The sequence below is a fragment of the Passer montanus genome, unplaced genomic scaffold (assembly GCF_014805655.1).
Source record: "Passer montanus isolate IOZ18808 unplaced genomic scaffold, ASM1480565v1 scaffold72, whole genome shotgun sequence".
NCBI classification, from domain to species: Eukaryota; Metazoa; Chordata; class Aves; order Passeriformes; family Passeridae; genus Passer; species Passer montanus.
This window is the reverse complement of record NW_024372370.1, coordinates 3,901,430-3,917,089: the sequence shown is the minus strand read 5'-3', so window position 1 is coordinate 3,917,089 and position 15,660 is coordinate 3,901,430. Positions and strand designations below refer to the sequence as shown.

At 39.8% G+C, this 15,660-nt stretch overlaps 1 protein-coding gene across 1 annotated transcript; it reads left to right on the top strand.

Annotated features, from left to right (window-relative positions):
• Positions 1-352: 352 nt before the first annotated feature.
• GPC6 (glypican 6) lies at positions 353-11,483 on the top strand. The gene is made up of 4 exons (XM_039730440.1): positions 353-364; positions 730-866; positions 9,786-9,961; positions 10,395-11,483. The coding sequence occupies exons 1-4, from the start codon at positions 353-355 to the stop codon at positions 10,595-10,597; spliced, it is 528 nt and encodes a 175-aa protein (XP_039586374.1). The 3' UTR covers positions 10,598-11,483.
• The last annotated feature ends 4,177 nt before the right edge of the window (positions 11,484-15,660 follow it).

Genomic DNA, 15,660 nt, shown 5'->3' with positions numbered 1-15,660 from the left:
AGTCAGAGCATTTATTTATTAAGTTGATGCTGGAAATTCAGTTTGTTCCTGCTTGCCACCTGAATCATGCCAAATTAAATTATTGTTCAAGGAATTTATAAGGTAAAGAAACAGTTTCGATACTGTCCCAACATTTCTTGCATGCGGATTCTGTAGTCAGCTACAGATATTTAGCTACACATAATAGCAAAGATGAATATAGTCTCTGCATGACTTCTCACTGCAACTGAGTTCCAAATGTACTGCAATGTATTCAGCCCGTGTATCTTAAATCAGTTCAACATCAGCTCAGCACTGCACAATTTTTTTAGAACCTACACATGTAGCTGTCTATATAATTTTTTTCTAAGACATGACCAAGCTGGTGGGTTTATCTGATGTAAACTATTTAACTGAATTCACATTCAGCACACTGTGAAGCATATTAATTCTTAAAAAGGTGTATATTTAGAAAATCTTAGATAAATAGAAACCAGGAAGCGCAAGATGCAACATGCTTTTATTAGTGTTTTGCCTGTGGAAAAAGGTGACTTTGATTGTTTGTATGTTCTGAACTCAAATGCTGGGTGTCTTGTTTTTAAACACAAGGAAATTGAGTTGTAGCACCTTTAGCTTTTTTAACCTTCACCATCATCACCATTACAAATTTATACAATGTATTGTTTAACATTATAATTAGTGTGGCTGATGTTTTTTAATCTGTTTTCCCTCTCATTGTCTCTTAATCAGGTAACAGACATTAAAGAAAAGCTAAAGCTCTCTAAAAAGTTCTGGTCAACATTGCCCTACACAATCTGCAAGGACGAGCGAGTGACAGCGGGTCCGTCCGTCGAGGAGGACTGCTGGAATGGCCACACCAAGGCGAGGTGAGGTGGACCCCTCTCCACCCCACCCGGTCCAAATCCCCGTCTGGCCTGAAGCATTCATGAAACTGGGGGTATTTCACAAAACTGTTTGTGAGGGTGAAACAGAAATGGGGAGAACAAGTCATTGTCCGCACACCGCTTGTAGCCAAGATTACTTATTGTCAAAATGCCATTAAAGCCAGAGTGTGAGCCAGGGTAAATGTGCACAGAGGGTCAGCATGTGAAGGCAGAAAATGTGCATTGGTTCAGCTCCAGAAGGATAATTTATACTGAGATTTCAAAAAGCTCTTTAGGTCCATTTAGCATCCCTGTGTTGGGACTGACAGCTTGTGGAGCAATTGCACTCTCGGGATACCATACTGGGATGAAACAGAAATTGGAATTTCAACTCTACTTGCTATTGGCTGGCAAAGCTTAGGGCTATTTACAGGGGTTGGGGGGGAGGGCAGCAAAAAATGAAAAATCACCACCAGAGAGTAAATGTAGCACTCCTACTTAGCTTGTGTAAAGATTTGACCTTATGTTACTTCTTCAGAGATAACTGTGATCATCTGCCCGTGTTTGTGATGAGTATTCTGTGAGTTTTAATTTTGAAGCTTACTTGGCCCTGGCTGCAGCAGAGCAGGAGCCAGCAGATGAGCAGGTGTCTCCAAAAGTCCCAGTGTGGATTCATCAGCTGACAGAGGACAGGATCTGATTATCCCTGCTGAGAGGGGGAGGAATTGGCTCAAGGACCATGCCAGGGGCATGGTTTCAGGTGTGCAGCAGTATCCTGTGCTTTTGGGTAGACATGGGAAGTGGGGAGGTTTGAGTATCTGGTGACAGCTGAATCTCCAGAGAAGTGACACATTCTGGCACTCAGGGACTGGAATCTTTATTTTCCTTTTACCTGAAGATACCTATGAAGACAGAATATAAAAATGAGCCAAAAAGAAAAATAACAACTAACCAATTAAACAAACAATAGAAAAACATGATACAAGCATGTAAAATATAAAAACAGTGAAAATAAGACAACATAGGGAAAAAGAAATGTGCTCAGTGTCATTTTAAATGGGTGTATAGATGGACAGATGCATAATTAGGTTGCACCCACTTCACCATGTCATCATCTGATCATTTTGATGAGGAGCACAATTTGCAGGAGGATGTTTCACACTGAATACACACAATTTTTTCCTAGTCTTACTACATAGCCTTCAAAGGAATTCATTTTACAGACAGGAGGAGGGGGCCGTTTTGGAATACTGCTAGTCCCTTGAATCCACTTATGGATGCATGTGAACAAATCTGTCCAAAAGCATGAGCCACTGCTTAGCTGCTAAGCCCCAGATCCAGAGAAAGCCCCTGGGGATTCAGAGAAATATTAGGAGGAGTGTCTATTACAGGAGCGGCTATTACAGGACTCATCATAAAGGAACAGTGTGAAAAGAGAAACAAAATGTGCGGTTTCTCTTTCTCTATTTTATCCTTTCTTGTTATTGAGCTTTAAAAGACATGAGCTCAGGTCTGTGCACTGCCAGCAGTTAAGCAGAGTTTCAAGGCATGCCAGCTAAATGCCATGAGCCACATCAGGGTGCATGCATCAGTAAGAGATATATGCTGCTCTTTCTGCAAAAGAGCAGGCAAATCCCTTAATATCTATCTATTCCTCCTGGTATCCGTGCTTAACACTAGTGTGTGTACCACATCTGGCAAATACTTGGCAGCTCTCTTCTCCTGCACTGAAGGGCTTGGCACAGCTTCCACATTTGTTGGGAGTTAAGGAGGTACATTTTATGCATACAGTTTTTCACCCATCTTTTGCAGAATTTATCTTATGAGAAACCTGGGTTTCTTCATTATGACTTCTGAGATTAATGTTCTGGAGAGAGAAGAGCAGTCCTCTGTTAATCTCCTTAGTAATTGAGCACAGATGTTTCACTGGATGTAGAGTGACAGCTTCAAAATATCACCTGAAGATACCATTTCAGCAAGTCCAGCCACTGCTTCTCTGCCCAGTTTCTGTTTAATATCCATTCACAAAGGAAATGTATAGTCATAGTCTTAGTAACAGAATTCAATAAATTCTTCAGGTGGAGGCAATAGTAATAAATCAGAGAAACACCCCAGAATGCCATGGCTGTATATGAAATAGTATCAAAAACAATATTGAAAATAACTAGCTCTAAATGCAAAATCACCTCTTGCCAGTGGACTGCTTTCACTGCAGCAGAAAAAAAATAAAGGTTTCCTTGATCAGACTGATTAGTATCTGATATCAAATGATAGCTCACAGGAACAAGCATCTGGCCAATATTCATATATATATGTGTGTGTGTGTGTGTGTGTGTGTGTGTGTGTGTTCACTGTGTCAGCTAACATAAGCACCCCTGTGCTATATGAGGAGCTGCATGTTGAATTCCAGAGAATATGACAAAACCTGTGATAGAAAAAAAAAGAAACTTAGCCACCTCCTGTCTTCCTAGACATTAATGCTGTAAGAAGAGAGCATGGTGTTGGCTACCACTGGGAAAGGAAATTATTGCTAGGGTTTTAATCAAATCCTGTTCTGGAATAAAGAATTAGAAACTTTGAATTGCCAGATAGATATTATGCCTTATGTTTCACTTTACACATCACCTTTTGATGCTGCTTTTGCAGGGGAAAAGAGTTACAAACCTGAGATCACAGAGAATGAGAGCTTGGCTTTCTCCTGAGAGAGGCATTACACCAAGGTCATTTGTGGTTATTACACTCCCTAAATATCACTTTGCTGCCATGATTAATTTACAGTGACACCAGGTCACCAACTGAAGGTCGCCAATTCACAAGTAATCATGGCGTAACAGAGTCATCCATTTGGTGTTCTGGAAGGGTGCTCTTGGCTCATTGCTGATCCTGTACAAATAATGGTTTTAATCGGGTCACATCACGTAGAAACCAAGTGCTGTGGAAATGGGAAAATATTTATTAGATGGATTAATCTCTTTTTTTGAAAAATTCATATTAAGGATAATAATAATAGCTACTTCAGACAAAGTGCCTTTTAGAGAGATGCCCAGCAGGATTTCTCCATCAAATTTGTATTCACAAAAGAACGTGAACATAATTTTATGTTTAAAGAATTAACATCTTCTACCAGATGTGCAGAAACAGATTTCTGAAAGCTATTTAGGATCTAAAAAACAACATTAAGATCAAACTTTGAAAATTTACCTCCCTCCCTACATGCAATTAAATTCTTAACAACAGCTGATGGCATCTTCACTAATAGGTATTCTTCAGAATTAAGAAATTTTCCCAAGAATTATGGAAAATCAGACTTTAGGACTTAAACCAAGTCCAAGGTATTAATCCTTGAATATGTGACTTTAACTGAAGAACAGCAACCAAATCTGGAACCCTCTGGTGTTCAGGAGAATAACCTTGGATTGCTCCAACCAACTCAGGCAGCTCATTCCAACCAAAGCATCGGGGAGATTGTGCTCATGCACTATCATCCTGGTGCTCATGCTCACCAGGGCTATAGACTTTCTAACATGTCTTAGCTCTGAAAAGCTATAATCCATGGAATAGATGATACCTGCATTTGTTTCCACAAGGAACCTATCACTCCTCCAAACAGAAGAAGAAATAGAATGATATATGAGACATAAAAATAAAACAAACAGAAAAACATAAAGAAAGGTAACGAATAAAAGGAAAAATGAACCTTATAATTTTCAATATCTAGCTCAAAACTACAAGGTATGTCACCAAAGCAAACACAGGATAGATTCTCAGCTGTCCTGACATTCTCTTCTTCTCCTGCCACATATGTGGGAGTGTCTACTTCTGTGGCAGAGAGCTTTTAATTTCTGGTGAAATTCAGTGGGAAGAAAGACTCACCAGGTCAGTGTTTGCCCTGAGAAAGTTGCTCACTGCTGTCCAGCAAAGCTTGCAGTGACAATGAGTTTAGTGTCCTTTAGCTGGATGTAGGCACAGGTGACTGTTCAGCATCACTAGTGAAAGGGGGAATAAACCACTTCTCACTAAGTGTGGAAACTGCCTAATCTTAATTGATGGCTCTAGTTTATTTTTATATCTTAAAAAAAAAAAAACCACCACGCAGTGAGGCTTTTTTTTCCTCTCCTTGTGTCTGCTCAAGGTTTTCTCCAAGATAGAGGGGAAAAACCAAACTGAAAATATCCTATGGGGATTACCTCCTGAGAAAACAGAATCAGATGAGGTGAACTAGTTAGCCAAACAAGCCAGTTTTCCACTGCACTTATCTTTCAGGACCAGATGTGACTGGCTAAACCCAGCCCAGCCTGAGTAAGCCTCTGCTGTATTTTGTATTCTATTGCCTACAATTCTGTGCACCTGGAATAACTCCAGTACTGCCTAGGTGGCATGCCCCAGTTGTACTGTAAGCAGCTGCTGTGGCAGCAAAGTATGGAGAATGTTGCCCTTAAAGACAGATCCTTTTTAAAAATTAGATGCCTCATTTTTTTTTTTTCTTTTTCTTTTTCTTTTTTTTTTTATTGGACAGGGTGGGGGGGTGTCAACTCTACAGGCTTTATATATGTGACCTGAAAGATTCATCAATCATTTTAAGACTTGAAAAGGAAGCAGACACTATGGAACATTAACAGGTTATTAAAAAAAATATGAGGGGGAAAAGAGAAGTGGTTTTAAATTGGCCTTGTGGTACTTGGCTATGATGTGCCAAAAGACATCTTTGCTGTGTCTGCTGAGACAAGCAAGAACTGTGGAAAGGCTAAGAGGAACAGAAAGCATTAATATTTTAGAAAACAACGTAAATTACACTAAAATCCTGACATAGCTGAGCAAGGAGCAAACACCAGAAAACAAACAAACAGTATTGTTCAGCTTCTCTATAATCAGAGGGCTAAGGAAGCTTGCTTCCTTTTATTTTTTTTTTTCCTTTGCTAGGAGGAGAGGACGGAAAGAACAGACACTGATTCAGGTTGGCACTTCTCTTCATTTATAATGGGCATACAGTTCTTGTAATGGCCAGGCCTGCAAAGAAATCATTAAGGAGAGCAGAAGCAGCAGCAGAGCTTAAAATTCACAAGGGTGTCTCAACTTACGGAACTGCAGCAAAAGCAGCTGTGTTCAACAACTTTGCCCAGCCAGCAACAAATCTTCTGTCAAATCATGGTCCCAAGACATGGCTTCCTGTTTGGTGTGACTTAACCCTAACCCACACACATCAAAATGTTTTTGTCAGAACATGTGCTGGGCTGCCTCTCCGAGGCTGCCACTCACAAAACACCTTGGGCTGCATGTTCTCATATCTGCATCAGTCCTTTCAAGAAAGGAAAACTATTCAAAGATATTTCATTCCAGATAGACTTTTCTGTCTTTCCTCTCCCCCTGCAAAGAAGCAGGTGAACTAGTTCAGTAATGAGGGCAGAATCCAGCTACACATTCAAATGTGTAAATTCAGGTACTTAAATATGGAGTAGGACAGCAAGGAGTGTGTTGCCCAAGCAGTTATAGTATCATTGGAGATTCTCTGGCCATCTGGGATGAGTGTGACACAGGACACTGCCTCCCCTCTGGACCAGAGCCTGGGCTAAAACTGCTTGAGCATTTTTGAATGCACCAATGTTAAGATGCCTGAAGGGACCCCCAATATCCTGTCAGTGTATTCAAAGAGGCAGTTTGCCACTGCCAGAATACACTTACCTACTGCTATGTAAGATGATCTGAGTAGTCATGACACCTTCATGGAACTGGGAAATTAGACCCTGGAGCCAGTGGATATTCAAACCCTACTGGAGTGGCAGCATGATGCCAAGCAGCTCACATCCTAGTGGCTAAAGTGGCATTCAAGACCCAATTCAGCTGCCTTAATACACACACTATAACTTTATATGCCCCAGATGTCCAGGACCTCCCCCTAAAGCCTGCAGATATGATCCAGAAAGCCTCACCTTTCAGAGCTCACCTTTCAGAGCTAGTGACAAGAAGAGGAGGAATAACTAAGAGCATTCAAATGGCACCAGCTGTCTATGTTTATGCAAGGAAATCCCAGCAGATGAAACATAATGAACTAGTCATTTGGCCAAAGGCACATGGGACTCTAACAGCTGTCCCTGCTCCACTGATGAATAAACTCCTGACTAGCTGTGACTGGATCTGGTGGTGGCTAGATCTGGTGAGAGTGGGATTCTGCTTATGCACAGACACTTGCATTTGAACACACGAGGTTTGGTATGTGTGTAAACCTAAAGATTAATTTTCAGCCTTTTTGATTCTTTTGCTATTATGTCCTAAATGCCAAGGGAATTTAAGCATCCAACTAACTGCTAGGCAGTGTTAGGGCCATGGATTTCTTGTGACCTACATCAAGTATGTGTCCCTTACACACCTAAGAGAAGTACACTTGCCAGGAATGCTTTGGGGGTCACCAGATCCTGGGCAGATAAAGCAGGGTGTGTGGCAGTTTGACAAAATCACTGAATGGGCTGCCTCATGTAAAGCTAGACAATCTGAGAAGGACATCAGATGCACACTAGTCATAGTGCAAAATACAAACCTCCGTGAAATGCACACACCACAGCACTTTCTAATTGCTTTAAGTCAGTACATTCTTCCTTTATTATTGATGGTAAAACAAAACGAAATCAGACAGAAATCAGTCAAAGAAAGCCTGTGAGCTGCCCTTCAGAGCTGTCCTTAGCTTGTCATGGACAGCTTGCAATAAAGAGCTGCTAACCCATCATAAACAAGGAAAGCAATCCACATGAATATTTAGCAATTTCAGATCACTTGTAGCTGGTAACAGCTATGGCCATCATCATGGACAGGATACGGAGCAAGACAATCATCCTGTCTGAGGCAGTAGTTTGATTCTTACATTCTTGCTTTTTTAATCAACTGCACCTTGAAATTGCTGATTTACTACTAGGCTGAGTAATTTATCTACAGCAGCCCTTTCATTTGTAGAGACGTGTGACAGATGGAGATGCTGTTCCTTTGCAGTCCAGAGCATCCCTGCTTGCCAAGGTCTCCATCCTACTGCCTCCAGGCAGCTCTGCAGAATTATTTTCTATTCTGTCTTTAGTGATTCATAACACCATGGCCTGCAGTCTTCCATACTGGGGGAGGTAGCTCTGTGTTCTCACCACAGTAAATCTGACTGCAGGAGCCTGGATGGGATCCCCACAGCAATGTTATTTCTTGTCATGGTACTAGTGAAACAACAGGACATGCAGCTTGAAGCTGGGTATTTTGGCAATCATGTTTGGTTCTTCGGTGTTCACACACCCCCAGGATTATTGTCATGTAAACCTTCAAAGGCCACTGGTGGCAAATGAGTCTCATCTTGCAAAGTGAGGGCCCATTATGCTGAGACTAAGCCCTTCCTTGGTGCAACAAAGCACCTGTTGTCTTGTGAACCTCCAGAAGCAATGCAGAGCTTATTTTCCCTTCACCATGAATTCAACAGAGAAAATCTTTTCATCTCCCTTACTTTCACATTTATTTTCCAGAGATATTTCTTTTTCCAGACCAATACAATGCTGTCATCAACGCCAACCTTCAGTGCTGGTAGAGAACTGGGCACACACAAGTGAGAGTGATGTGAAATATTCTCAACCTATATTTGGTACCAGGCATCGTGAAAGTTTGTCTTTAGTAGGCTAGACTGTGCCATCATTGTCTGAGCACACAAGCACACAAGGACTCCCACAAACATCAGTAGGGCAGCCTGGTATGCAAACTAATTACAAAATAGATCATATCCTTATAAAGAATGTAAACAAAGGATAGATCTGCCCCAAATCCCTTGCAGCCTAAATATGAGACAAAGATAGTAGGAAAGGTAGACAAGAGAGAAGAGGGAAGCTGTGATGCACTATCTTCTTAGGGTATGCCAGCATAGAGAAATAATGTCAACCTTTTTTCAGTCTGGCAGCTGTAAAATGCACTGATAATTTTTGACTGAAATTTGAAGCAGGAAAAAATGTAGCTTTGCAAAAGCCTACAAGAAAGCTTCCTGAGAACAAAAAACAGCAGGGGACAAAGTGCATCTTTAACAAAGGGTAATGGAGATTTTTACTGTAGGATGATTGGAGGCATGGGCTGCTTTTTGTAGGGGAAAGATGTGCAAAAGCACACTTGCTGCCTGCAAGCAGCCTAAGACTGCATTATTCAAGGTCAGAGAAAGGAATGCTGCAGTAATCAAGAAATTATAAGGTAAGAGCCTGAATAAAAGATTCAGATTTGTGGATGGATAGGAAATGCCATACCCTAAATGTTATGCACAAAGTACATGAGACATTAAAGCCTGATTTAAAGAAATAATAACCAAATCAAAGAGAATACTGGAGTTTGGTAAAATTATAATGCTTTTTATGGGACTGGATGCCATGTAGGCTGGAGACGTTTTTCATGGTGGTCTAAAAAAGAGATGCAAGGAAAAATTGGAGAAGAAAATTAAGTGCTCTTTTAAACTAAGAAAGCCATAACCCCTCAAGATAGGCTTCTAAACTGTCTCAGAACAACAAATATGCTATATACAACAAAGGACTTCATATTTTTAAGCAGAAAGAAATAAAAACAGCACAATGCACTGTTAGATGCTTAATTTAGTGTACAGCCATTCATGTCAGCAGAGGATATGAATATGTGCTGACTTACTGCTGGCTTGCAAACCTTTTCCATAGTTCACACAGTCATTGCTCTTGCTGGGAAGTATATGGAGAGTTAGGAGGTTGAAAAACCTAAATTCTTTCTGCTCCCTATGCAGCTGTGCTACTAAACAGATCCTTTGGAGTCAGTAAAATTAAAAACTATATTTTTAAAACAGTTTTAATGGATCTGTTTAAGAACTGCACATTGAATTTCTTAGCACATCATTTACTGTACAGTGTTTTATTTCTGGAATTACTGTGTCTCAAACTAATCTTTCATTCTGCTGCATAGATATTTGCCTGAGATTATGAATGATGGCTTGACCAACCAGATCAACAATCCAGAAGTAGATGTGGACATCACAAGGCCAGACACCTTTATTCGACAGCAAATCATGGCCTTACGTGTCATGACTAACAAACTGAAGAACGCGTACAATGGGAATGATGTCAACTTCCAGGATACGAGTAAGAAACCATTAATGTCATTACATAACTGTAACTTTGGAACCCATTTATAAATTGGCTCTGTTGCAATGACTTTCTGCGGTCTTTGTGCTCTGCGCTGCTGACAACATAAAAAGTCTTTCTTCTGTTCCAAAATTCCAGTTATATAATTGTTTCTTTTGCTTCTCTTGCTTATCTTCATGTTTAATACATCCAGACACTGAAGGCTTTCCATAATGCCAGCAGTCTGATCCTTTTTCAGAAGAGCATTTAATCACCTAATTAAGTCACAGTGGGTTTCATTTGGAAGCTTTACTGATTGAAATTTAGCACCACCAACACTTCCTCATTCCCAATGTGTTCATTCCCGCTGGGGTGCCAAGTGGAAGGGAGAAAAGGGATGAAAGCTGCAAGCTGTATCACTCACGCTGTCTCCCTCACTCCTTTGTGCCAGGTGACGAAACCAGCGGCTCAGGCAGCGGGAGCGGCTGCACAGACGACATCTGTCCCACCGAGTTTGACTTTGTCACCACTGAAGCACCGCCTGTCGACTCGGACAGGAGAGAGGTGGAGGCTTCAGCCACACAGCCTGGCTGGTCACTGCAGACATTGCTCGTCATCTTCCTCAGCCTTGTACTGCAGAGACAGTGGAGATAATCCTGGATCTAGTCAGAGAAACTGTGTTTTAGCTACAGAAACAGCCTACTTTCTTCTTTTCTTATACTCTTGGACAATGGACCATGCCACAAACACTTGCAGTTTTCTACAAGATGGCAGTTATTGCAACCTGCTTCCCATTTTAGTTTTCCCAAAGAGTACCAGGTGCCAGACTGAACTGCTTCCTGTTTTTTTCAGATATCTCTGAAGACAATATCCACTCTTGAGAGAATTCTTTCTCAATCCTTTATTACAGGAGACTTTGTGAGCTTCATTTCCTTTTATGCTGCAAAAGGGAAAAAAGATCTTACAGTGTGTTTTTCCCCAGTGAGAAAAAAGACGGGGGAAGAAACCAAGAAAGTTTTCTTTCTGAATCAAGCCTGACTCAAGGCTGCTGCATTTCAACAGAATATCAACAAAACAAAACAAAAAAAAGACAAGAAAGGAACAAAAAAAATGCAACTGTTCTTCACTGACAGCCAGGTTTCCTTTAGGAACTTCTGTAGGATGATTCAGGTCATCAGAATGATCACTGTTATAGGGAGGAAGGCTGAATTTTTTTTCCCCAACACTAAAAAAGTATGTCTCAGCAGTGAATGTCTTGCACTCCATCTGCCAACCACATCAGATTGGTATGAAGGTAGAGAAGCTGAAAAATAAGTTTATCTTTTAGTATGGTAGTAGCTCCACTAGCTTCAGAATGTCATGTTACAGTTGCTTAGGATTTGAATCTTAATGCCCAGTAAAAATATGAGTAGTAGCACGATTTCACCTAGTTTCTTTTAGGATTTATCCATGTTATAGAATAGTCAGTTTTCCACTTAGCTCACCCCTGTGAGCTCACCAGCCATGATGGTAATGTTAAACAACTCTCTTGACCCCTCACGGGTTCAGACAGAAAATAATCTCTTGTGATGTAATCTTTTTCCTTTTGTTGCTGTTCTGACATCGATTAGAACTTTTTGCTACTATGTCCATTACCCTACCAAGACAGCAATTCACTAACAGACTAACAGCAACTGGATCAATAGTGTGTTTCACACCTAACTACATCTTTCATATCAGTTAATTTCAGTGTCACAAAAATTTATTCTACAAAATTTCAGATCAAACAAATATATAGTACTGACATGGAGATTTCTTTCACTTTTTTAGTCTTAGTATGATCATCTATTTTTATATATATAAATATATATAAATCACAGATTTTAACTTCTTAATTACGAGCTCAGGGTTGACACTTTATAAGAAAAAAAATGTTTGGTCAACCAACTCTTCTTTTTTGCTGCTCTGAAAAGTAACCCTCTAATGACTGGTGAGCATGAAAATCAAAGAAGAGAATTTTTTACATATCCAGTTGTCCATTTCCTAACAAGTTTGCAGGTTGGTGAAGAAAACCTCTCTCATATGTGTGTATTTGGTGGAGGGGGAAGGGGGGAGCATGTGAGTTTGTATGATAAGCCTAGAGAAGGACATGGATGTTAATTGTGATGGTAATTGTACTTCAGATTCTTCAAGGATACATTGCTTTAATAATCATTGTCTAAAAGTTATGGTCTGGGATAGAGTTTTCCTAATTCACATCCGGTCATAAAAGCCAAGATGGAAGCTGTTTAAAAACTGGACAAATGTGTGTCAATAATTAGACATCAAAATCTTCCTTTTTTTATCAAACACAGACGAAGGATTTTTGGGGTAATTCTGTGTGGTGTCGAAATAATTCGCCATAAATTTATTTCTGATTCTTACATTGACTCTGGAAATGGTATACACAAACTGTGGTAACACTGTAAGGCCAGCCAACCACATTCCAATTTAGCAGCAGAACAGGTAGATTGTATCCATTGCAATTGCTTTTTCTTGTCAAATTATAATTAGCTATTGATTTAGGCATGAAATTAAAATAGAAAACACACAGCACGTTAGAATAAAGTATACTTAAGCACTTTTACAAAAAAAAATATTTACAAGCTATTTATATAGTATGTCTAATAACAAAAAGCATAAGTTTTGAGCCACTTGTATTCAATTCCTTTTCTTCCCCATTTGTTTACTTTGAAATATAATGATAGATAGCGTCATAGAATCATGGAATCATGGAGTGGTCTGGGTTGGAAGGGACCTTAAAGATCATCTAGTTGCATCCCTCCCTGCCATGGGCAGGGATGCCATTCACCAGACAAAGTTGCTCAGGGCCCCATCCAGCCTGGCCCTGACAGGTAGTATGTCACTGTCTAAGTGTGCAGATCACACAGGTCTTACATGGCCATAGCAATGCTTCCTGCTTCTTCATATGTTCCCCCTGGAGCAGGTCTTCTGATTGAGCATTTACTGTATCCAGGAAGTTTAAGACAATGCTCATAGGCTTTTTCTTTTGCCCTGGTACAGCAGGTATCAAGCAGAAGGTCTTTGCTTTTAACTTTTTTCCTGAACTTGAACATGCAGTTTTCTATAAGGAGAACCCTTCAAAAATCTTCCCTGATCCATGTCTTTCTACCCATCTCCACATCCTCTCTACATCCGCAGCAACCTTCTTTCAGGAGAAGTTAAGCTTGATTTTGATTTCTCTGGTTGTGTGTTTACTCAGTGGTAACTGATTCTATTTCCATCTGATTATTCTAGTTCTGAAAGCTTATTGACAGGCAAAAGTGTCCAAGCCCTCGGAAGCAAGTCCTCTGCTGTACTTTCTCCATTCTGCTAGTGAAGGAGCTGATGGACTCTTCGGGTTTTTGGGTTAGCCTTGGCACACATGTAGGTGATCTGATTATTGTTTTCAGCTGGTGCAACCAAGGTGTGTCCAGGGTTCTCACATCTATTTGCAGACTTCCATGGACTTTTAGACAAGAAGTAAGTTGGATCTTTTTAGACAAGGAGTAAGAAAGAACTAGAGGTTCGCAGAAGGCGCTCATCACTGGAGGAGCTTGCCCTGCTTTTCTTGAACTGGATCTTATAAACTGCTGTTCAAACAACACACCAGCTTAATCTTTGCCAAAATGTGATTTTTGCAGGAGTTCTGCCAGAAATTTTTGTCTTCCATATTATTATTTCGCCTCTTATTTTGCTACTATGCGTGATGATATTTTGTCAGGAGATGGAGATGCCTTTGTGTGAAGTTACGGTATATACATTTCTTTAATAGTCCCTAAAGGTTGAATACACTCTTCATACATTGCATTTTTCTGAGATTAAGAGAGCTATTAAATCTACAGAGAAAATTAAATTGGGAATGAAGGAGAGAAAAGAAAAAACATTCATGTTCATAAATGTGAGAATCTACATAATTTCCAATTATTCTATTCACACATCCTTTGCGTCCAATAGCTCTTCTTCTGAGGTAATGTTTTGGTATGCCACAATTTTAGTATTTCTGTTAGCAGCAGATAAAGTAAAAAATTATAAAGAAGACAATTACATGTTCAAGAAAAAGGAGCTAAGTCCTAAGGAAAAGTCCTTTGATTGTGTAAACCCTCTATACTGGGCAATCTAGAAGTTTTTCAAAGGTAATGTTCTTTTAAAGCAGAGGCTAATAAAATATTAGATGCAACTGAATACATAACCATTGCTGTAGACCTCTGTGAGGTTTTATCTTTTTTATATTAACTGAGTTGTTTTCACATCATCCCTAATTTTTTCATGTTCATTGTACTGCAGATTTTTCTACTGATAACTCAGTACACAGTACTGTAAATGCAGTACAGACTACCTGGACTCTGGCCAAACTTAGGCATTTCAAAAAAGACAATCAGAAAAAATTGAAAAAAGAGAATAGAGATTTCCTGGAAAAGAGGAAGAGGAAAGGAAACTGTGCCTCGGTGTTCTGGTAAGGGTTGATCTATCCTAGTTCCCTAAGAGGCATCACAGATCTCTGTCCATGTAAAGCTCCAAAAATCTGAGTCTCAGATAGACTCAGTCATTCCCAGTTCTGTGGGACTTTTAGGAAGAATGATTCCCATAGATGTTTTAGGAAGAATGATTCCCATCAATTGATGAGAACCAATTTGAGCTGCTTCCCTGCAAAATGGCTTTACTGTGCATGTGACTGAGCACTGGCACAGATTGCTCAGAGAGGCTGTGGAGTCTCCCTCATGGGAGATATTCAAGAACCATCTGGACACAATCCTGTGCCATGTGCTCCAGGATGAACCTGCTTGAGCAGGGAGGTTGGACCAGATGACCCCCTGTGGTCCCTTCCAACCTGACCCATTCTGTGATTCTGTGATTCTATGAGCTGGAGCTGTTCTTGGGAGGTGGACTCTATGTGCAGTGTCTCAGCAGGCAGCAGTTGCCTTCAGTTTACTAACTGATTCTGAATCATTATCAAATGTAACTATACTTATTCACTGAAACTTTTATTATTTCAACATAAAAAATAAATTACAGCACTGATGCAAGTTGTGTTTTTTGTTTTTAATTTGCTTCCAAAGATAGCCCATTAGAACTGAATACAGAAAATTTTAGAACGATTATGCAGGTTTCTGTAGATTTCATTATGGATATTTAGAAGAAATCCACGTTTCAACGACCTCAAAACTATGTTTACTATATTAACCCACAAATGTTCAAACTTGGTAGAGGAGAATGGAGAGAGTTAACAACAGTGCAATGTTACATAAAATTGAAAAAAGCCATAATTTTAAAGAGAAATTCAGCAGTCAAAGGCTAAGTCAGTACTGAGATTATGTTGTCAAAACATAATAGACTCAGCAATGCCTACTTTCAAGAAAAATAGGTCAGGCAATGCACTGAACATGGCAATGTTTTCATTACAACTACTCAGATGGACTGTGAGGATCATATTAATATGGGTAATTATGACCCTTTTTGGATAAGATAATGATAAAGACCAGAGTACCATTGTAGCAGGGTGTGTGAAGGATAAATGTTATGATAGTAAAAATTTCCTCCTCTGTTAAACCATGCAGAAGACATTATGGAGAATGAAAAGCTTTGATTTTTAAAATAAAGTTCCAACATCGGACAAGAGTGATGATCTCAAATTAACTTACTCTGAACATTTTGCAACAGTCTGTCCTATTCAAATCTGCTGACCATTACAAACAAGC